Here is a 21,771-nt window from a genome sequence, read left to right as displayed (position 1 = left end):
TTAGACTTTTTTAAATGTTTTTGACCAAGTTTTTCTAATTCTGGCATGAAGGAGGCAGGAAAGGGAGCAATGGGAGACAAGAGGGTGGGGTGGGGTAAGTGGCTGGGGGTCAGATGAGACAGAGGGTTTAGGATCCAGTCCATCCATCCCTGGACTCGCAGTGGGCCGGCGGACAAAGTGATCATTGTTTCCCAGTTGGCGAAGAGTTTTCCACTCCAGTAAAGGTAACGGGACATTTTGATTTCTTACTTTACTGTTTTTACCACAAAGATAATTTCACAGCTAATGAAATAATTGGTGAACATATGTATTGTATTTATTAAAAATACTCTTTTTTTTTGTAATAGCTTCACAATTTGTGTTGCTTTATTTTTAATTTGACTATAGATAAAATAGGATTCATGATTAAAGTGACTTTTAATGCTCCTAAGCTGTAAATGAGCTGAAATAATGTTAAAAAAATTGTTTGTAAATGTTTATAATTTCCTTTTTGATGGCAGACCATTTCGAAGCTGGCCTTAAACGTTGGCCTAAAGGTGTGAAATATCCCGTGACCCCTGAGTGTCCTCCCACATGAGAGGAAAAAGGGAAATAAAGTAAGAGCTGAGGAGGAGATATCGTTTTGTTGTTGCTCCAAGATAAGGGGATATTACAGCTTGTGGAAAGGAGCTTATAGGAGAGGAGAGACATGATTCACTGGGGAAGAAGTGAAGTGCTTCTTCCTCGTAGAGATGAGCTTTTAGCCTTCCAGGGAGAACGTCGGCTGCAAATCGCAGAGTGGGGGGAAGGTCATTGTGTCTATGAGAGGATGATGTGTGTGTTTACCAGGAGAAATTATACAAAACTAACAAGAAGAACAGTTTCTGTAGGGGGGGGAATTATGCTTCTCCATCCTGATGAGTTAAAGATAATCTTATGCACCTCATAAGTTTTATGCATGTAATGAATATCTTGAACTCAGGCTCACCGGTAACCGAATATATATGAGAATAAATAAAAATTCTGTGATGAAGATGCTGAATTATTGCATCTGTTTGTCTGTCTTTGTGACAGATGCAGTGCAGCTGTAACTCCTCAGTCGGGCACTTTTCATCACCTTACTGGAGCCGAGGTAAGACTGTATGCGTTTGTGCTGATTTTCATCTCGGCTATTTGCATATTTGTGGGTTGACATTTGCGTAGGAGGACTTTTATATGAAAAAAAAAAATTATTATGAATTCCCTCTCTGCAGAACCCATCTACGTCTTGCATTTTAATGCGATAAAAAATAGATTAGATTATGAAAAAATAAACATGATGTCTTCATGGACAAACTGCACCAGTGAGAAGTTTAAGGAACCAGCTCACATAAAACTCACCGCTGAAGTTATGAAAAATACAGCATGAAGGCAATTATGTTGACCATGCAAATCTTCCATCTATGTTACAAGTTTTATTTTTTCTATCATTTTTCCCTTTTTTTTGACACAAGCAGAGTAAAGTTGTAGATGTTTTTGGATTGTTATGTAAAGGTTGTTCTGAAGCTTTTGAGAGTCTTTCTACTATCATCCGACTTTTTGCACAAATCTTGCAAATGATTATAATCAATAAATATTTTGTAATAATAATATATTTTTTTAAATTATTCTAAGGTTGTCTTGATCAACATTCATACAGAATTATTGTATTTCTGAGACCTCTGCAGCTGTTCAACCTGCTGTAATGTGCTAATTACATTTTCTCATTCTTTATAGAAAAAATGCAAAAACTTTGAACATATTATATTGTTTGATAGTTTAAAAATATATTTAAATATCCCAAATATTTTCAAAATGTGTACATATTGATCTTTATGTATGAAATAATTGCATTATTTTTTTATTATTTAAAAATTTATATAAAATTCTACATATTTTGGAGCATGTTTATATAAAAGACCCAATATTTTTTTTTACTGTTCAAAAATCTTAATTCTATGATGTTTATTGTATGAGGTTTTTAAAAGTTAAGCCTTATGCCAATGGTCATCATTTTTAAATTTTTCTAAGACCTCAGTCTGTCATGTTTGTACATTCATCATAGCCTGCTGTAAAGATTAATCATTTTATGAAATTTATATATATTTTTAATCAAAATTCACAATGCATAGTTCTGTTGTTGTACTGTAAAGGTTCAAACAAACTAAACAAACAAAATGTATTTTTTTTCCTATGACATTGATTATGGATTTAGAAAACAGAATAAATTATGCCGTTTTAGAAAAACGTTTTATTAAATTACTATGCACTGTTCAGCTTTTAAATTACATATTTTTCTGAACTTAGATTTTTCATCTGCATGCTAGCTCTGCAGGAAATATGTCTTCATGTTTTCCTAAAAGAAATGCTTCTTCAAACTTGTTTCATTCTGGATCTAAATTATTAACAAATATTTTTATTGATTTTATGTATTGGATTTAAAGTTCTGGTGCTACCGCTTTAGAAAATGTTTAAAATGTAGAAGATGCACATGACTGCTGAACTGCACCGAGTCAGCAAGGTTGTGTGAGGCCCCTTGCAGAATTAAATTTTCCTGCAGTTAAATGTACCAGTCAGCACCAGCATTTTTCTTATTTAGTCCATTTTGCAGTTTGCATTTAAAAACTTATTTTTGTGAATAAATATTGAAATAAACAAATCATTTAATAAAATTCTTAATTTGAACCTTTTTTTTAGTTTCAGTTATTGAATATTTAATTTTGTTGTAATTCTTTGAAGTTCAGATGATAAATACTTTTTCAACTTTTCTGGATTGGCCACACCCACATGCTTTGATGTATGGAAAAGACTTTGATAACTTTTGATCTTTAATGGCTTGTCAATAAGGTGAGTGATTTTGGAGTCTCAAAAACTATAGGAGTTTGATGAGATAGAACATCTGTAAAAATAAATAAATAAATAACACAATGGTGGCTTTGATCCAAAATGGCCGACTTCCTGTTGAGTGAGGACCACTTTTTTTGTACCTCTTGATAAAATACATGTGTACCAAATTTCATAATTCTGGGTTAAAGCATGGCTTGGGGATGATCATTTAAAGTATTGTAGGGGGCGCTGTAGAGAAATTAGGCCACACCCATCAGAGATTGCTGTGGGTTCCTGATGGGGGGCAGATCAGGATCGATCCCAGTGAGTTTGGTGCACCTTTGTTTAAATCTGTGAAATTTTGAGTCAGACACATTGCAACAGTGTCTTCACTGCAGGCAATAAGCACAAAAAATAAAACTCTGTTTTCACTATACGATACAATTCAAACACAACACACGATTCTACTAAAAGAAGCAAAGAGAAAAAAACTAAACAAAATGTTGACTACAAATGTTCATCTGGTCAAAGTCCAATTTTTTAATCTAAATCATAGGGGCATGTATATTTGAATCTGTATGTATAGTTTAGTAAGTATTGGAGAAAATTCCTAATGAATTCCGACTCGTGCAAGAGATTCTTATTTTAAGTTGCATGTTGCATATTTATTCCACAGTGAGATAAGAACAGTTCAAATAAATCATCAGAAACCCATAACCACAATCAGCATACATAAACTTCTGACCAGAACTTTATTCACATTACTTAATAAACATGATGAAATTCTCACCTTCTGAAAAACAGAAAAGGAAAACAGAACACAGGAGATTCATGACAGAAACGAAAGTGAGAACTGTTGCACTGGATTGCAACATATTTCCAAAGTTGCCTGAAAATGTTGACTAATATCTGTAGCAGAGACAGAAAACCACATATTTTACAGGGACCTTTCAAAAATAATAAATCATGGGGAAATGAGACGCAGTCATTCAGTTTCTCTGCATGTCAGAAAAACCAAGTGTCAAAATCCCTTAAAGATGTTTTCAGCTCTGAAACTTCTCTTCAAACATGACAAATGCACAAAACTTTCAGATTATAAACTAGAAAATTAGTTGTAATTAATTGTTAAAGTATGATATGGTATTGAACAGAATAGAAGCAGAGATCATTTTTATTCTTAACTGTAAAATAAACACAAACTAATAAACTATTCATCAGAGGTCAAAACAAAATAAATAAACAATACAAATTAATATAAAGATTTTTGGTTTAGATATTCATATAAAACCTGTTTGCCTTGTTCAGTGTTTTATAAGAACTTCTGTAAATACAAAATGCCGACAAGAGCAATAAAACTGCGTCCTATTAATCGACCACCTCTGATCCCAATATTTAATGCAATTATTTTAAACCTTGGTTACAGTAAAGAGATTAGAAAGTGCTGCCATATTCAAATTCGTTTTTAATGAGACAGCAGGTTAACTATTGCAGGTAAAAACACCTGATTTGTTTCATCAAGCCGAACCAAAGCAGCTTGTACAGCAGGTATTTGTAACACGGTTTTTAATGAGGAGTTAAGCTCCTGAACTAAAACACCTGTTAGGAGATAAACCTAAAATAACGAGACGAGTTGAATATCTTTTTTCCCCCCGCGGTCGTACCGTGTAATTTGAGCTCACAAGAGAGGCACAGAGCCTTTTCGAATACACAGAAGTATTACTTTTTTATTGTACCGACCAACTTAACCAAAATCCTATAATCCATAGCAAGAGAAATCATCCGTGAGGAAAAATATGTTGAACTCAGATTTAGGGATCTGGGACAATGATAAATGGAGCTCAAGGGCTTTACCCCAGCTTTTTAATAAGAATCAGATATTTAAAAGAGAACAAACTCTACTTATCTTTGTTCCTATCTGGTTGGAAACGGCTTTATGCCAGATCAGTTTACACAGTGTGGGAATGAAACGGCTTTAAATTTGGCAACGCTTTAATTTTTTATTAAAGCAGTGGCAATGATGGATAACTAATGTGTTAAAAGCCTTTTTTATTAACCACACTGTCTTTGTCTTAATTCTGCTGTTAGTCAAGTTCAGTGAAACACCGCCTGAGGTTCTCTAAGGACACATTTGAATAGAAATGATTTCCGCTGCATTTCTGCAGAAGGTCAAAATGAGTTGCTTGTGTCTTTTTATCATGAGATAAACTGTTTCCCACTCTATATGAAATTAGTCTGCAGCCCAATTTGTAGAGAAGCCTGTGCAGGTGGTGCAGTGAGACAGGAGGGACAAATGGATTCAAAATGGAGGTGAGTTCAGATCAAGAAGGTCAACATGAGTTGCTTGTGTTTGGATCGTTTTTGGCAGGTTTGAAAGATGAAGTCAGGCAGGACTTTCCACCGAGTATCAGAGATGCAGATGACTTTGTGATGTTTAGTGAAACAAAGGAGAGCCTGGAGAGAAAGTGTGCATAAAAAGGAAAGTTTACAATGTCGTTTAAAAATAAGATTCTCATTGGGAGTGACCGAAATGGAAACTATTTGAAAAAGGCAACATTAAAAATGTAGCAACTTCTATGACAGAGGTGAAATGTTCTTTTCTGCACTCCATTCAGCCTTCCTGTTATCAACGGAAAGTCTGCTCTCTGACACAACCTGAATGAACCAACAGCAGGTCCAAACATCTCCTGGAAAACAGTTTTATTTTAAACAGCTGTTAGAGTACTAATTGTTTGTAAGTGAAAATATTTGATTTTCAGTCGTGGATGAAATTTCTCTGCTTAAATTTGTTGCAGGGTTTAAAATAATTTTTTTATGGGTGTGCTGTGGTGGCGCAGGGGTTAAGCACAACCCACCTATGGAGGCCTTAGTCCTCGACGCAGCTGTCGCAGGTTCAATTCCCAACCTTGGCGACCTTTGCTGCATGTCTTCCCCCTTCTCTCATTACCCACTTTCCTGTCAATTAACTATTAAATAAAGGCCACTAGAGCCAAAAAATAATAATAATTTTTTTACAGTATTGTGTAAGGTTTGAATTGCCCCTGCTGTAGTCTCTTTCTTTGTTTTATCAAAGTAGCCAGAATTTCTCATGATATTTCATGTCAGTTCTTTAAAGTCTGGATTATTGGGAGGGTAAAATGAGGAACTGGAACTGGTCCAGTTGAAGCTGTTACTGGTTTTATAATTTGACATTTCTTCTCCTCCCCACAGCAGTGCTGTTTCCTGATTGGGCCTACAAACCTGCCTGGTCTCCTGGTTCCAGGCAGGTCCAGCTGTGGCACTTCCTGTTGGAGCTGCTGGGCTGCGGCGAGGGCGGAGCCATCGGCTGGGGGGGCGAGTGGGGCGAGTTTGTCATCAGGGACCCCGAGAGGCTGGCCAGGCTGTGGGGGGAGAGGAAGGGCAAACCACACATGAACTACGACAAGCTGAGCCGGGCGCTCAGGTAAAGACTCACCATTCCTATCTGAGCTGATCCTGCCTCAAGCTGCTGCTTTCAATAACTATTAAAAAAAAAAAAAAACCTCCTTGGCAGTACAAGTTGTACGTATTAAAATGTAGCATCCAAAATGCCTCTTAGATGCAACACATTGCGTCTGTGAGAAAACAAGCAGCTAAAGTGCCCTGGAGGAACTGGAGTGCTCACATCAGCATTTCAGTCTGACACAGAAACACGTTGTGCTTGCAGATACTACTACAACAAACGCATCCTGCACAAGACCAAAGGGAAAAGATTCACCTACAAGTTCAACTTCAGCAAACTCATCCTCGTCAACTATCCAGGGTACCTGCCTCCATCCAGCCATCAGGTCCTTATCAACAAATTACAGGGTTTCACGTTGCTTCTTGTCGTCTTTATTCCCTAAATAATTCGGTAAAAATCACAAAACCTTCCTAAAGCTTTAGATAAAAGTTTTAAAGTCACATTTTTAGAGAGAAGACGCCATTCTCCCTTCATTTATTGGCAATCCTAGAAAAGAAATGCAAAGTAAACTCAGATTTTATTTTAGTAGCAGAATTTACCCCATCACAGGGCAATGTTGAGACACGCAGGACAACAACCACATAACAACAATTCATATAAGATAAAATATTCTAAAGCATTTTTATTTATATTTAAGATTTTAAGCTAACCAGAATGTCTGTGACTTTTTTCTATTAATAACTTAAGACTTCCTGTTTCGTTTTTCAAAATGGAAAAGACAGGAGAACATAGATTCAAATGGTGAGCTTCAAAAAGTGTGTCGAACTTTTAAAGTGAGGAAATGGCCAAAGAAAACCCATAAATTCAGGACATCATAGTCCTAAATGATTTAAACAGACAAAAATAAAACATCAACTTCACCTCTTCTTGTTTTTGACAAATTCAAGGCCTTTTGAGGCTCTATGTTGGAGAGCAAAGAGTATCATTCTGGGTTCCCAAACCTCAGAAACAATCCCTACATTTGCCAGTGAAAGGTTTAGCATCACATCTGTAAATATGATGCTAAACAGCTAAACTTTACTCTGTTTGGTCAAATTAAAGTGAACTTTCTTGATCATTTCATGCAAAGCCATTGAAAAGTTCCTTATTTAAAGTTTGATCTGTGATGCTGTGGGCCTGTTAGAGTGAATTTTATCCTAAACTCATCAGCAGGTGTAGTGGTATTTATGCTACAGATTATCATGAAGTGTGGTTGTGAACGGTGAGAGAGACGCCGGGGAACCCAGGTAGTCATAATGAAGAAGTTTAATAATAAAGAAACAGGAACATAAACACTGGTAGCACGGGGAGCAGCAACTAACAGACGAAGACGAGGACCCGACAAGGAACACTGACAGCAGGTGGGACTAAATACACTGGGAGGGTAATCACAGGAACGACACACAGCTGGGATCAATCAAGACAACACAGCGACTCAGGGGAAAACAGGACTAGACAGACAGAAACTCGAACTCAAAACACAGAACCTAACACAGATTAGATTTTTAATATAGAAATAAACCTTCTAAAATTAAAGGTGCATGGAAAATTAGTTCACTGGAGTAAAACATCAATTCGTTCTAAGGCTTTTTTAGCTATAATTACCATAAATGCTTCAAAGTAAAACATTTTCCTCCTCAACATAATAGTTTTACAATCTGGACTCCTGGATATCTATTAAATTATGTAAAATAAATCAAGCATATGACTCACCAAAGAAGGGCGGGAGTAGGTTAAAGGCTGAAGACAGGGTAATTATTTTATAAATTCTGCAATAGTAAGGATTATTAAAGAGGCAATTTGCCATTTAAAGCTAAAATGTGCTGCATAAGCATCTAAAAATCTTCCCTTTTTAGTTAAAAAAGTGGATTACAGAATTACATTTCTAATGTAATAAAACTGAGGATCACTTTCCTCCTTCTGGGTTTTTTTCTGAACTCTTCTGATTCTTTCATCTACATTCCTAACAGTTTTTAAAAAGTTCCAAAAGTTAAATAATGAGAATGCAATTAAACCTGCAGTTTTAATTCAAATTAACACACCAAGAAACACAAGTTCTGTTGAGAAATGTGCTTGTTTTTTTTTAAACATAACGTATCAAATGCGTTCAGTGTGTCACTGCAAGCACAACCTGGACTCTTTCCTCCACGAAAGCAGTCACAGGCAGGGATTGGAGTAATCTCGGAATAACCCAGGCTTTCCCTGAATTAGTCCTCGTATGGATCGCAGCATATGCTGCTCCCAGACCTCTATACGTCATGCAGAATTAGCCGTGACAGAACAGATGTGCGCGTCCTAACAGCCGTGTGCGCTAATGCTTCTCCATATGACCACAGATGCTGCTCATGGAGCTGTGCTCCGATAACAAGTTCAGAGAGTCTTCTCCTTATTCTGCAAGACAGTGTGACTAAATCATTCAAAAAAAAAAAAGAAAAAAAAGAATCAATTAATCAAATTTCAGAACAGTTCTCTGCTTTAATTTAATCAATGTTAAATGGGCCTTGGGGTTTCGCTTCTTTTGGTGCAGAATGTTCTCCAAATTCTCTGAATTTTTGTCAGCCTAGCTCCCCTGCTGATCAAATGATTTAGCATTAAATTAGTATTTAGTACATTTTCCAGAAATAATAATAATAATAAAAAAAACTTTTTTTCTTTTCCATCATTTTGCAAGCAATTTCTCTTTTTTCGTGTTTCATGCTTTCTGTTTAAAACATGTGGTGTTCCTAATGTTTTGGCTGAATGTTTGCAGACTGCATTGTGTTGATGGTGTTGGTTTCTTCCATCCCTCCATCCCTCCATCCATCCCTCCATCAGCTGGTCCACAGGGCTCCTCTATGCCTCCCATTCCTCTCCTCTGAGAGTGGCCTTCCTCACTGTGGAGGAGCAGGATCATTGATAGACAGAGGTAAACATAGTGATTAAAAATCACGTCTTTAGCTGCTCACACATCTGGAACCAGCTGGATTTTCATCTTCCGATAATTATTTTTCCTAACCAGCATTTTTTTTTTTTATGACAAATGCAACAAAAGCTAACAATCTGTTGGTCTAAAGTACAAACTGAAAAGGTGTAATACCACACAATTAATCACCAAATATTGCAGAAGTACTTATTATCTGTAGCTCCTTTTAGCTCCTATTACAAGGACACAGTTTCTGTACTTGAATGCATTTCAGGCTGAAACTAAGTGACTATATATGAAAATAAATGTTTACATACAGTCACTATGAATGTCATTTTGACATATCAGAAATTCAGAAAACGTGTGCTTCCAGTATTTATTTATTTTTTCAAATTCACTGAATATGCATTTGAATACAAAATACAAAATTACTCAAATGCATATTTATAGACCCTGAATTATTGGTGAATTTATGTGAACACTGTTATGCAAAACTAAATTCAACCTTATTTTAAATGTTGTTTCTGGTAAAGTGGATAATTTTTGAAAAAGAAAAAAAAAATAGATATAAAAAATTATGAATGCTAATAAATCACTACCACTGCTCATCTTGCTTTGATAATTGCAATAATTGTAAATTCTTCTTTTTTATATTTATGAAAATTTATGAAAGAATCAGAACTACAAACTCTTTTAAAAAAAGAACCTGCAGCCCTAAGTCCTGTCACTGATGTGAATCTGGTTGCTACAACCCATAGATAATCAGATAAACAGATGGTGATTCCCAGGTACGCCAATAATCAAGTGCCAAAAATGTGATACACACTTTTTTTCACATCAGCAAGCAATTCCTTCCTGATGTTTAACATATAATAGGGAAAAAGACTGATTTCAACATCCTTAGTGATTCTAACTCTGCCAAACATACACATGTACAAACACACAAATGCTCGTTTTAGTAATTTGCGCAAATGTACCATTCATTAATGAAAGTTAGTTGTTTATTTTATATTTGGTGAGTTGGAACCATGTCTGATTTATTTTTTTGTCAGAAAAAGTTTTTTTTTATGAATATAGTTTTTGTTTGATTTGTATTTCATTTCTCATGATCACTGTAGAAAACTTTACGTTTTAGACCCCTGGTAGCGCAATGTTGCCCTGAGGCAACAAACCCAAATCCGGTTCCGGGAGGTGTCAGGGTCCGATTTTATGATTGATATGTAATTAAGGGCCAAAAAGCTCCCAAAGAATGCAGGAAAATATTTTTTCCTAAAAAAATAAAAAGTCATGCCATAGAAGGTTAAGATTGGAAGAGGTTTCATACTGTCATGACATAGTGGGTGTTTCAGCAATTATGTAAAAAAATTATTAAAGTTACATAAAACTGTATGTAACTTTAATAAAATATAATCTGTGGAAAAAATTTACTAACTAGAAACAACCAATCAGAGCTAAGAGGCGGGTCTTAGCAATGTCAATCACAATTTCATATAGCTGCTCATCCTCTTTCACTCTCCCCCTCGCTGAGACCCTCCTCCTGGCTCTGATTGGTTGTTTTTGGTCGGGAACACCTCATTTCTTCAGAGGACAGGTGGAGAAGATCCATTTTTCCCACAGATTATTTGTCTGATATCAATTTGTCACAACATGGTGACAGTTTCAACAGATATGTAAAAAAGAAACCCATATTCTTTATAAGAGTTACATACTGCAGCTTTAAGGCTAGCTGAGTGCTTCATGGTTTGGAAAACGGTTTTGTTATTGTGACATTGACAGATTAAAATTGTGTGTCTGCGCGCCGCTCATCTCAGCGGAGACTCATGATTGATGTTCCTCTTCAACAGCCGCTCAGCCTCTGCCGCACACCTTCCTGCTTCCCAAGCCGCTCCCGGTGCCTCAGCCCCTCCACGGCCCCATCCCCTTCATCCCCGCTGTCGCTCGCCCGGAGGTCGGACAGAGAGAGCCCAGGGAGTCGGGTCTAAATGCAAATGGCTGGCTGCACAGAAGCTCCGCAGACTGGGACGTGAATCCCCACATAAGCTGGAACCTGTCAGGAGAGAAGCAGCAGGACGACGACAGAGTGGGGAAACATGCAGACTGAGGACAGGGAATACAAATGAAATACTTTCTTTCATTAAATCTCTCCAGTTTAATTATTTTTTGTCTCTGTTTTGAGTCGTTGTGGCATAGTTTATTACCTGTGGATTAAAATTCACAACATTTGTAAACTATTTATGGGTTTGGACTTCCTTTTTAATAGAACTGCTGATAAACCGTGCATCTTTTATGGGGCGGCAGGGGAACTAAACTTGTAAACAATTACCAACATAGGATTTGTGTTTTGGTAAATAAATCAATGCGTTTGCAGCATACATTATTTAGCTGTTTGTCTTGCTTCCTATCCCCCTGCTTTGAGCTTTATGAAAATGACATGAGTGGTATGCCATAAATGATGCATTCAAACAGGGACTGAGGAATTTTCATCAAAGCGGGTCCCACGTGTCTGTCTCTGCAGCATCAGGACCAGCTCCCTCTTCTTGCAGTTACCACTCCAACAGAGCAGGGGGCAGTAAAGAGATTGAGGTGCAGAAGAGCTTTTACAGGGCTTGCTCCTTTTACAGTTAGCCGGTGAATGAACCGGGCAGATGGGATGCTGAATAGTGAGGGAGGAGTCTGAAAAGCGTTTTAGTGCTGGAAGAATCAGGAAGATAAAGCCACGGCAGTTAAAGTTAATTAAGTTAGCTTTAATGGTTGGAAGACAATTTCACTCGTTTTATTTAGCTGTGTTTCTTTAGCAGAACTTGAAATTTAAGCAAAAACAGGACTAGTAATTTTTATCTTGTTTACCATAAATTGACTTTTTATAAATGTAGATTTTTCTTTTGAATGCACAATTTTAAAAAATCGTAAATCAAAATTTTCAGGTAAATATGTGATCCCGGTGTTTGAAGGCCATGTAGGGACGATAACTCTCATTAAAACCAAAAATAAATCAATAACTTGATAGATGTAAATAAATAATACACCAAAGCTTGTAATTTCTTCTTTTAAATTTACAATTTACATTTATTTTCATGAAAAAAACGCCACCGACCCCTTTGGTACGCCGCTCGTCTCGCCGGTTAGTGAATGGTGCAAAGCCACGTTTCTAGGGAGAAGCTATGTAGATAAAGATGTTTCACTCTGATCATATTTTTGGATATCATAAATTTCATTAATTTTTTGTACTCGTATTTTGTTACATATTATAACTATTTAAATGTAAACGACAAAAACAATGAAAAAGAAATTATTTTCCCCAATACTTATTTAACTCTTTCGCATTTTCATTTTTGATTTTGTGTATAACGTAAAATAATGTATAAAATGCAAAACATGCCATCCATCTACGTTCTGTCATAATTAAAGAAACTATTACCAATTTTATTTAGCTATTTATTTCTTGTTTCCAGACCGAAACGTTATTTTTACGTTATTTTTTAGGGCAACGTGACTCCTCTGTTATGTTTTAGGATCTTTGACTGCCATGTTATTTTGGCGCGGAATATTCAGTTATTGTACCGCTCTGTAGCGCGGGAGTTGATGTTTTCGGGCATACATGTTGGAGCCGAACTATACTTAATTACTAAGTTTTAAGTCAGCATCAAGCGAAGAAAGTGCTTAAAGACAACATGCAGCGGAGCATCGCGTAAGTAACGACTGTGTAAACAGTTTAAAGTTTTAATTAACTGTGTTAAAATAGTCTATGTGTCTCTAATGCAATAAACCCCCACGTGATATGTGTTATATGTTGTTTTTGCTGTTAAGTTGTGTGTTAAAACGGTTCCTACCACGACCAATAGCAGTGTATTTGTGTCAATAGTTGTATGCTAGCACTAGCATAACATAGTTATAGCTAACTGTGGTTTAGCTCTCAAAATGTTTATGAAAGTAAAACACTAATCATAAGGTCAAGGTTCTGGGACGCTTTTCAGCTTGAAGTAGCTCATGTTGTTTAAACGAATAGTGGTTGTGAAGAAGCTTTATGATGCTAAGCACTGGGATACACCCAAAGCAAGCTAGCAAGGTTAAAACACGGAAAAGCCACAAACATATGGGGTGCTTATGGGGTTTTAATGTTATATAACAACACAAAGTTGCTCCGTAATTGTCAACTGGAAGTGTAATGTTGCTGGACTTTTGTTGTTTCGTGAAAACGTGTTGCCTCTTATATTTAAAGTATCTATTTATATTCTTTTTTCTAGATCGTTTTTTCAGCCCAGGACCAAGGTTAAAGACAGCCAGAAGAAAACTGCAGATGAACCAGTGAACAAGTAAGTTATTTTCCATGTTAAATCATAAATAACGTGAGAATGCTGCAGTTGTTTCATTTATCTATCTGCAGAAATGAAGCTTTGCATCACAAAACTCACCCATCGTATTCAAAATACACTTTTTGTTTACCAGATTGCATCTTATGAAGTTCATAAATTAAATTTCTGTCATTTTATTTGCCTATATATACGTAGTAAGCTGCCTAGGGAACTTTTAAAGTAAATTTGAGTCTAGTATGTATTAATATAATTTTGCATTAAATTCTCAGCGTAAATTTTCACTCTAAAGATTAACTGGAAATTTTAAAACAGCTAATCTGTTTACTTGTATATTGCCAATTTATAACAAACTGCACATATTTGAAATACTTACATGTTAATCTTAAAATTTTAGAATATTGAGAAGGAGTTAAATGGTTTTGCCACTCTTTTCTATAAATGAAACCAGGTCTAAATAGCTCTGCTCACATCGGAGTAGCAAAAGCAAATGAGATGGATTAGCAGTGCTTGCTAACAGTTAATTGTGTCAGTTAGTGCATGTTACTGTGGAATATTGTCTCTGCTGTCCTGATATTGAGCTGTTAGCATATCATATAGCAACAGTCTTCAGTCAGAGGCCTCATCAGGTTTGTCATATGACTGACTGCTACTGGAGATTCCTTCTGCTCACAGCATCACCATCCACAACAACTCTGTGTGAAATGAGTTTGGTCAACATTTAGTTTCCCTTTGGGATAAATAAAACATTTTTAACTGAATTGAATCTTGTGTAGAATCATTACACAGAGAGAGGAATATTTTGAATGTTTCTCATTGTAATTTGGCTTACAAATAAATATCCTGCAGGTTTTATTGGTACCGTCCTAATAATTATCCAAAATGACTGATAAATAATAAATCTGCATATTAACATTTTAAACAGTTATTGAAACATATTTAAAAAAAATAAAATTTATTGTGATTTAACTAATATAGACAGGTTTTTAGAGCATATAAAAAAATAGTCTTTTTCTACCACTGGGTATTTATCGTATCACATTTATCATTTATTGCGATACATTTCGTTCAAGAATTTTGGTTTATCATTGTCAAGATAAATTACAATTTATTGTTTAAAACCCTCCAAAACTGTCCATATTGTTGGGATTGTTAGTTTTACTATTATTCTCCACTGTTTGTATAATAAAGGTGTATCAGTAGATAGCAATACATTTAAAAATATGATTAAATGCGGTTACTGTGTGCAGCTTACTGACTCAAATCACACTTCTCTATGTGAATGAAGCGTGTTACAAATTGAATGAATTTGTGTTACAAATGGGAATATTTCTCAAGAGCAGTATTTGTGTTTGTGGGGCTATAATTGCTGGGACACAAAAAATTAAGTAATAAATAGTTCTTATCGTCACATTTGTCATGATTACAACAGAACCACAACATATCGTGATAGAACCTTCTCCCCATGCCGCTCTCCTCTGGTGGTCAAACTATTGTTGGTATATTTTAGCTGACTGGGAATGCTAATGTTTTATAGAAGCTGTGTCTTAACGGGGATGAGGCTGCCTGAGTGTGAACTTATTTTCTGACACTCATTGCAGTTAGAAGCTGATCAACATGAGGAACATATGCGGTTTGGTGGAATAACAGTTCTCTGTAGATGTGTGAATTACTCTCTGAAAGCGTTAATGATCAGAAGATGCTGTGAAAACTTTCCTGCTCAATCCGGAGCCGCTTTGAAGATGAAGTGTTCATTATCACTATAGTGTGTAATCTTTAAAGCAAGTCTTAAAACTCGCTTTAATTGACTGGCCTTTATGTAATGATCCTCATCACAGCTGTGACCGCTTTCTTTTATTACTCTGATTTGATTTCTCTTCCTGCTGACCCCCGTCTTTTTTTTTTTTTTCCTTTAATTTTCTTGGCGTGTGGTTTGTGTTTATGTTCCTTGTCTTTGTGTGTTTCCAGACCCATTAAAAGCCCCTTGAAGGTGCAGAACGGCGTCCAGGAAGCGGATTCGCCGATCAAGAAGGTCGCCAAGCGCAGCCGGCAAATCCTGGACAGCGACGAAGACGAGGCGCCGCTTGTAAAAGAACAAGGCGACAAAGGAGCTCCCGCTAAAACCGAGAAGGTAAAAACACCCGTGATAAATCCACTGGAGCTGCGGTAATGAAGAGCTCCCACAGGCTTATCGTTGGCGTTTTGTTTATTTAGTGATGGGGAACGTCTCACTGTTGCACATCACTGTCAATAAGATCCATTTTGAAAAGAGCTGATTATCAGCGCTGGCTGCCGTTCAACCACCTGTTATATGATAAACACTCCTCTTAACCGCCCCGCTCACTTTGCGGGGTGATGTGTCTGCAATTATTCATTATTTTCTCTCAGAGGGGAGAGAGCGTGATGGATATGCGAGGCTAGTCGGTGTGACCCACCTCTCTGCTTGTTTATGTGTGGCCAGGTGGTAATAATACATCCTCTCCTGTCCTGTTGGCAGCAGAGCATCTCCAGTAGAGATAATGTCAGTCGGCACCTGATAGCTGCTTTTGTCTGTGATTTATCTGTTGGTTCAATTCACTGATGTCTAATTGCTCCTCTGAACCATGTAAAAACTGTCCAAAATTAACTAGAAAGAGAATTCATAGACCTGTTATAGTTTTATAACTACAAACGGTGCCATAAAATGAGGCCTAAAAGAGATGAAGTGCTTGTCAGAGCCATTGGTGTTCGACTGCTGTGGAAAAGCTCCGGATTCTGTCAGATTTCTTCTGTTTTTTTGCAATTTTGTTGCACTTAAATGTTTCATGTGATCAGAAAGAAATCGCATCTGATGGCAGACATGTCGATCTTTCAGTATTTTACTTTGACCATGTAATTGATCAACTGGATACTTTGAAAATAAATTTGCTTAATGGAAACATGTCAGTTTAGAAACAAATTGTTACACAAGGTATTTTTTGGTTTTTATTTTCCCCAAACTGATTTTTATATTTAAATGATCTGGAGATTCTGTTTATATTATGTGACTAACTAGAGGAAATCTAGAAATACAATAATTATTATTTTTTTAAATAATTTGTCAGCATTTAATTGAGGCTTGATACTCTTGTTTTTTGTGATGTTTTGTTTTATTTTATTTGATCTACTTACTCTTATCATTATTATTATTTTTGTGTTTTTTTGCTCTCTTTTTCTCAATTTATAATATTATGTTATTGTTATTGCACTTTGGTGCAGTTTTAAACCTGTTTTTAAAAGTATAAATACATTTGACATTGACAACAATTCTATAAGATTCGATAATGTATCAAATTCCAAAAGCTTATATATCTATAAAAAAAGTTTTGTGCATAAAATTCTGTAACTTAAATTACCCGTATCAGGCTAGCTTCGATGCCTGGCTTTTTCTTGAATAAAAAAACATTAACAAAAAAACATTTTATTATTTGAAAATGTTCTCGAGACAATATTATTGTTTATTTTTTATGTCCATTTATGTCCAGCATGACCGGCCTGAGAACAACTAAACTCTCTTCAAACTTTTATATTTTTGTCATTTGTGTTTTTTCCAGTTAAACGGTTTCAAATCAAATTGTAGTCAACTATTTTCCCAAAAAATGTTTCCTGTAAACCCCCATTTTAAATCAGCTCTACTTTTGGAGCTTTCCATTTCTCCTGGATTCGATTCTAATTATAAACAACTTTGTTCCTGTTGCCTCCGTCAGGGTCATGTTTTTCTTCCTACAAGCTGCAGCTAAATAGCCATCATGTCTTATTACCAGTTTCAGAGGTGTGTTTGTGGAAATGATGCTTTATGTGGAAATAACCCTGGAACATTATTAAGGCCTGGGAACGGCTAAGAGGTAGTTTCCAGTTTCTGCAATGAGTCGTTTTCTTTTTGTCCTTGAATTATTTTCTTGCTATTAATCGCAAAAATCTCTGTCGAGGATTTAAAAAAGACGTTCATCCAGCAATTTACTGTGGAGCTGAATCTGGTGTGTGTGAGACGCTCTGGATCCTCTGGATGTATGTTGTGTTTTTTGTTTTTCTCTGTTTGCTGTTAGCTTCTCTGTTTAAAGCTTTAAATCTGCCCTCAGTCCTGTCCTCTCATCATGCAGCCTATTTTTAATTTTTTTTTTTATGTTTGGAAAATGTCTATGTATTTAAATGTCTTGAACCCAAACTGATCAGTGTTTAAACGAAAAACTTTGTGTTTTCCATCCCTTTTTGTAACGTTTACTGATGCTTCTGTTTGTTTTTCAGACGGACGATGTGTCCCAGGCCGTTCCCACCCCGTTGTCTCCAACGCCGGCCCCATCCACACCCATAACCCTGGAAACCCCGGAGACGTCGGCCTCCTCGACGTCTTCAGGGTCGCCCAGTTCTCCCAGTTCCACCTCCACGTCTAGAATTGTGAAACGCAAAACTGGTCAGTATCCAATCGGAGTGGATTTTCATAAATACAAACCTCAGAATAACTTTCCATTTCATCATTTTTTTCTCATTCTAACTAAAATGCACCTTCATTTTGATTTCATGTGTTCAGGGATGTGTTTTAGGGTTTCATTTTATGGAGACAATGAGCCTGGTTCTCTGATTGGCACGAGCTAAGAGAAAAACCTTTGAAAACCTTTTGCTGCCTCAAACTCCTGCTGTTCTTTTATTCTGAATCAGCCTAAAAAACCTGAAGTCATCTGAACTGAGTTCTTTCTTTTAATTTATCAAAAATTTATGCAGTGTTTAAAACAAAAAAAAGCAATACATTTCAAAGTCTGAGTCATGAAATTCTTAAAAATGCTCATATTTCAACTCAACAACCTTAAATCATATTCAAGTTAAATGCTAAAGTTGAACATTTATCAATAAATTTTCATCAATATTTTCATTTATATATATATTTAAAGTTTATTGTTCTTAGGAATTTTAATTAGGAGAAGGTCGAACTCTGAGAAACTAATTTAAGTTGATAATTTTATACTTAACCATATTTTGTCAAATGTATTAAATAAAAAGAATCAGGTAGATATGTCAAGTGAGTTTTTTCTTTTTCAATAATTTGTCTTAAATGTGAATTATAATCTTAAAATGTCTTAAATGTACTGAAACTTGAAAATACCTTTTTTTTAGATAAAAAAAAACTAACATTTTTTGTAAAGTTATAAAAGCAGATCTGTGTCTAAACATACTGATCAGGATTAACCTGGTTTTCTCTCAACTCTATTTTTCTATTTTTATTTACTTCATTTTTAAAAAATTATTTTTCAACATTTAAAAGAAAAATAGCGCTGCACTTTTTTAAGGTAATTGTTTCAAATCAAACTGAAAATGAAGGGATTTACTTGGCAGATGCATGAATCCATATGTCAACAGTCTTTTACCTTCTGTATTTAATTTTTTTTAGATTTCTTTGGGCGCTAGTGGCTTTTAATAAACAGTAATTTGACATAAAAGAGGATGAAGAGATAATAGAAATAACATGCAGCAAATGGTCAGAGACAGAACTTTAAGCCCAAAAGTGCTTAAAATTCTTCATTTAGATGCATTTTATAATTAGACAACAAAAAGTTTTGCTTTTCTTGTTCCCAGTAAAAAACACAACAGATTCTGATCAGCTGCAAATCTGTTTTTGCACAAACCAGCTTCCTTTGGTTGGGTTTTCTTTCATTCAAAATGCTGCAGCTGCTTGTTGTTCTTGTTGTAAGATGTGAGTTTGCTGGTCTGAGCTCAGATTAGGAATCACAGCTTCAGACCACCGTTTCCCCTGTAAACTCCTCTGTGCGCTAACTTCCTGCTCAGTCATTGTTAGCAGCCAGCCGCACTTAGCAGCTCTCTCCGTTTTAATGGTATTTTCACATGCAGTTTATGGAGTCGGAGCACAAACAGCCTCTATCGATTTTCTCAGACAATTCTGCAATATCTGACAGCTGGGCAACATATTAGTCTCCACTTAAACACCCTGCTGACTCAAATGGGGGATTTTTATCAGCGTAAGTGGACTAGTTTGACAAACTCTTCTGTAGAAATGCAGTTTAACCAGAACCAGTGTGTATCCAAATGACTTGGTGTCAGTTTACCATCACTTTAACATCAACCAAATAAAAAGACACAAACACAAAGTTTTTTCTCACTGTCTGAAGTTAAATCAGACCAAACTTTTCTTGTTTTTTCTTTGTTAGAATTAACAAAATTATTTCTATTTGCTGAATACCACAACAATTTCTAGAGATTTTCTTTGTAACTTTCTTCAAATTCATTAGTTTAAATAAATTTGTTCTGTATCAGAGATAGCTGTCTTTTAAATTACTTGATTTGCTATCAAACTGACAGACGATGAAAACGTTTATCACAAACTTTGGTACAGGCATGTGTTTTATTGGTTTTGCTCAAACAATATTGAGGGATTGGAATGGTCTAGTCAAAGTTCACCTCGGAATCTGCGGCTGGGAAGACTTGCAGTAGTGAAACGTAATGCTGACTCAACAGCTGAATTCAAAATGACACTTTTTTGATCTCTATTTGTACAAAATGTTAGAAATTGACGATTATTTTAATAATTGATTAATTATGATTAATTCATCATTTCAGCCCTCGTTGTAACCTGACTGACTTGAACTCTTCTCCTAAATGTTGCTGTAACCCAACAACAACGAAGACCCGAAGCCAAACTTCAGTTGAAACATTTTGAACTTTGACACCAGCAGGCGATTTTAATTTGTTCCTCCTCAAGCTGCTTGACTTGATCATTTGCTAGCAGGAGCCTAATGGGTGCAAATAATCATTCCTTCACATCGACGGGGGGGAAAACAAGACATTAATCTCAAGCTGCAATCATTAAAAGTTTGTTGAGCACAAACAGCTGACCCGGCTGCTGGCCGTTTGGGTTTCATTTCTGTGCCGTCTCCCTGGACCGCCTCTCCCATTGACAACCTTTAGACTCGATCGTGTTCCACCGTCTCTCATTAATCCTATCTGCTGAATCACAAGCACGCCCCCCGTCCTCCAGCTTTTATCATTTATTTCTGCATGTATTTGCATTATGATAATAACGTTATTACTGATGCATTGTTCTTGCAATGTTTGGTTTCTGCTGACTGGACCGAACCAGCAGAGTGTTGCTCTTCTGGTATTGTTGCTGATTTTTCCCCCCATTGATTCGATCCGTTTCCTTTTTGAGGTTTTCATGTGTGGATTATTGTCCTGCAGGTTCAGTTAGCGTTTGATCGCCTCAACATTTAACAGCAGAGGTTTGCTTGTATCTGCTTCATTATTGGCAATAAATATAAATTAGAAAGGTGAGTGTTTTAATTAGGATCACTTTGCTTGCATTTTTTTGTCTTCCACACCTGCAAGGTAAGCTCATTGGGTGAAAATGAAAGCTACTCGGAGCTAAAGACTTTTCTAACACTTCAGCTTTGTTTTCATTAAGGAAAGCAACGCTCCTTTTGCTTTTCCTTTCGCCAAAATAAAATCAGCTCATTCTCTTTTCATCATCTCGTTCCCTTTGTGTTGGATGGCTGCACCGTTTGGTAACAGGCGTGCCTGCTACCATCACTGTCGGGGAAGAGATCGCATTAAAGCAACACACTAATTCGACCTGAAATTGCATTCTTAATGTCCCGGGTTAATGCTTTCATTATGATATCTGGAAGAAAAACAACAACAGCAGTGATACCTTCACTAGAATCTTAACAAGAAGCAAAACAGAGGCAGATGTGGAACGGAAACCAGAATTGCCCCCAAGCACTGCTGTTGCATACAATTATAGAGGAAATTACACTGGAACTGCAAGCTGCTTGGCTGCATAATATCTTTCTGGATGAAATTAGTGTTTTCATTACCAAAGTACGTATCTGTGACACTCTCTCTTCTGTTTTTTTGGTTGGCCTACATCTGCAGTAAGAGAGTAGAGTCATCCTGTTTTTCATCTCCACATTTCTCTCTGTTTAATCACGGCATAATTTCATCTGGGACCCCCTTCACTTCATTATTTTTTGCTTCTTTTTTTTGTCTCTCTCTTAATTTAATTCCTCTCCTGATGCGTGCAGCGAGGAAGATGTTCCCCAAGAGGAAGCTGGATGAGAGCGAGAGTCGGAAAGGGGAGTCGGAGGTCGTGGAGGAGCAGGGTCAGCAAAACAAACGACCCCGCCTGGAGAGCGGTGTCAGCAGTGCAGGTACGCTTTCTTCCTCTGCAGCGAGCCTGATAACAGGGGTCACATCCTGTGCAGGTCTGGAAGGCCCAGGTGAATGTAGAGGGGAAAAAAATAAAGCAACACATTGAG

The 21,771-nt window shown here is 36.4% G+C and overlaps 2 protein-coding genes across 4 annotated transcripts in view; both read left to right on the top strand.

The window, feature by feature from the left end:
• The first annotated feature begins 67 nt into the window (after nucleotides 1-67).
• On the top strand, nucleotides 68-11,413 carry LOC106960161 (ETS translocation variant 3-like protein). 3 transcript variants are annotated; one of them, XM_015053126.1, is made up of 7 exons: nucleotides 69-224; nucleotides 501-596; nucleotides 1,054-1,111; nucleotides 6,031-6,262; nucleotides 6,506-6,626; nucleotides 9,095-9,185; nucleotides 11,027-11,413. In XM_015053126.1, exons 3-7 carry the CDS (start codon nucleotides 1,054-1,056, stop codon nucleotides 11,281-11,283), a joined length of 759 nt encoding a protein of 252 aa, XP_014908612.1. In that variant the 5' UTR covers nucleotides 69-224; nucleotides 501-596; the 3' UTR covers nucleotides 11,284-11,413. The 3 variants fall into 3 exon arrangements, with proteins under 3 accessions (XP_014908614.1, XP_014908612.1, XP_014908611.1); XM_015053128.1 differs by lacking the exon at nucleotides 501-596 and having other exon boundaries at nucleotides 68-224; XM_015053125.1 differs by lacking the exons at nucleotides 69-224; nucleotides 501-596 and adding an exon at nucleotides 604-969.
• Nucleotides 11,414-12,697: 1,284 nt separating this feature from the next.
• lig1 (ligase I, DNA, ATP-dependent) overlaps nucleotides 12,698-21,771 on the top strand; it is a 72,678-nt gene continuing 63,604 nt past the window's right edge. Inside the window, exons 1-5 of the mRNA XM_015053137.1 lie at nucleotides 12,698-12,870; nucleotides 13,427-13,495; nucleotides 15,461-15,623; nucleotides 17,756-17,921; nucleotides 21,538-21,663. Of these exons, the coding sequence (XP_014908623.1) occupies nucleotides 12,854-12,870; nucleotides 13,427-13,495; nucleotides 15,461-15,623; nucleotides 17,756-17,921; nucleotides 21,538-21,663 (541 nt within the window). The 5' untranslated portion in view covers nucleotides 12,698-12,853. The remainder of the gene's footprint in view (nucleotides 12,871-13,426; nucleotides 13,496-15,460; nucleotides 15,624-17,755; nucleotides 17,922-21,537; nucleotides 21,664-21,771) is intronic.

Source organism: Poecilia latipinna, unplaced genomic scaffold, assembly GCF_001443285.1.
Source record: "Poecilia latipinna isolate Pla-1442-1.1 unplaced genomic scaffold, P_latipinna-1.0 Scaffold1161, whole genome shotgun sequence".
Taxonomy (NCBI): domain Eukaryota; kingdom Metazoa; phylum Chordata; class Actinopteri; order Cyprinodontiformes; family Poeciliidae; genus Poecilia; species Poecilia latipinna.
This window is presented reverse-complemented; position numbering and strand designations above follow the sequence as displayed.